Here is a 407-nt window from a genome sequence, read left to right on the forward strand (position 1 = left end):
GCCCCAGCCTGGGGGGTGGTGTCTGTGGTGCCACGGCTCATTCTACAGGATCTAGAGGCGTTGTCCTGTCTCTTTGGGACGTGGCAGAGCTCCTTGACCGAGCTGTTTCCCCATCTCTCCCAGGCCATGGAAGTGAACAACGCCACGGCCGACAGCCTGTACAACGGCACGAGCGGGGACCTGCTGACCTCCAGCTACGGCCTCGCTCCCAACACCCCCATCCATCAGAACGTCAGCCTGCATCAGGCCTCTCTGGGCAGCTGCTCGCAGGACTTCTCCCTCTTCAGCTCAGAAATCGAAAGCCCCTCCATGGCCGGCAGCTCCACCTTGCTCCAGCTGGCACCGGACAACTCCACGGGCCTCAACGCCACCTTTGGCTCCACCACCTTGGGCGGCCTCCTCTTCCC

At 63.1% G+C, this 407-nt stretch overlaps 1 protein-coding gene across 1 annotated transcript in view; it reads left to right on the top strand.

Annotated features, from left to right (window-relative positions):
• Positions 1-123: 123 nt before the first annotated feature.
• Positions 124-407, top strand: part of NFE2L1 (nuclear factor, erythroid 2-like 1) — a gene marked incomplete at its 5' end in the record, with an annotated part of 1480 nt that continues 1196 nt past the window's right edge. Inside the window, one exon of the mRNA XM_008941844.1 lies at positions 124-405. Within this exon, the coding sequence (XP_008940092.1) occupies positions 124-405 (282 nt within the window). The remainder of the gene's footprint in view (positions 406-407) is intronic.

The sequence above is a fragment of the Merops nubicus genome, unplaced genomic scaffold (genome assembly GCF_000691845.1).
Source record: "Merops nubicus isolate BGI_N331 unplaced genomic scaffold, ASM69184v1 scaffold22226, whole genome shotgun sequence".
Lineage (NCBI taxonomy): Eukaryota > Metazoa > Chordata > Aves > Coraciiformes > Meropidae > Merops > Merops nubicus.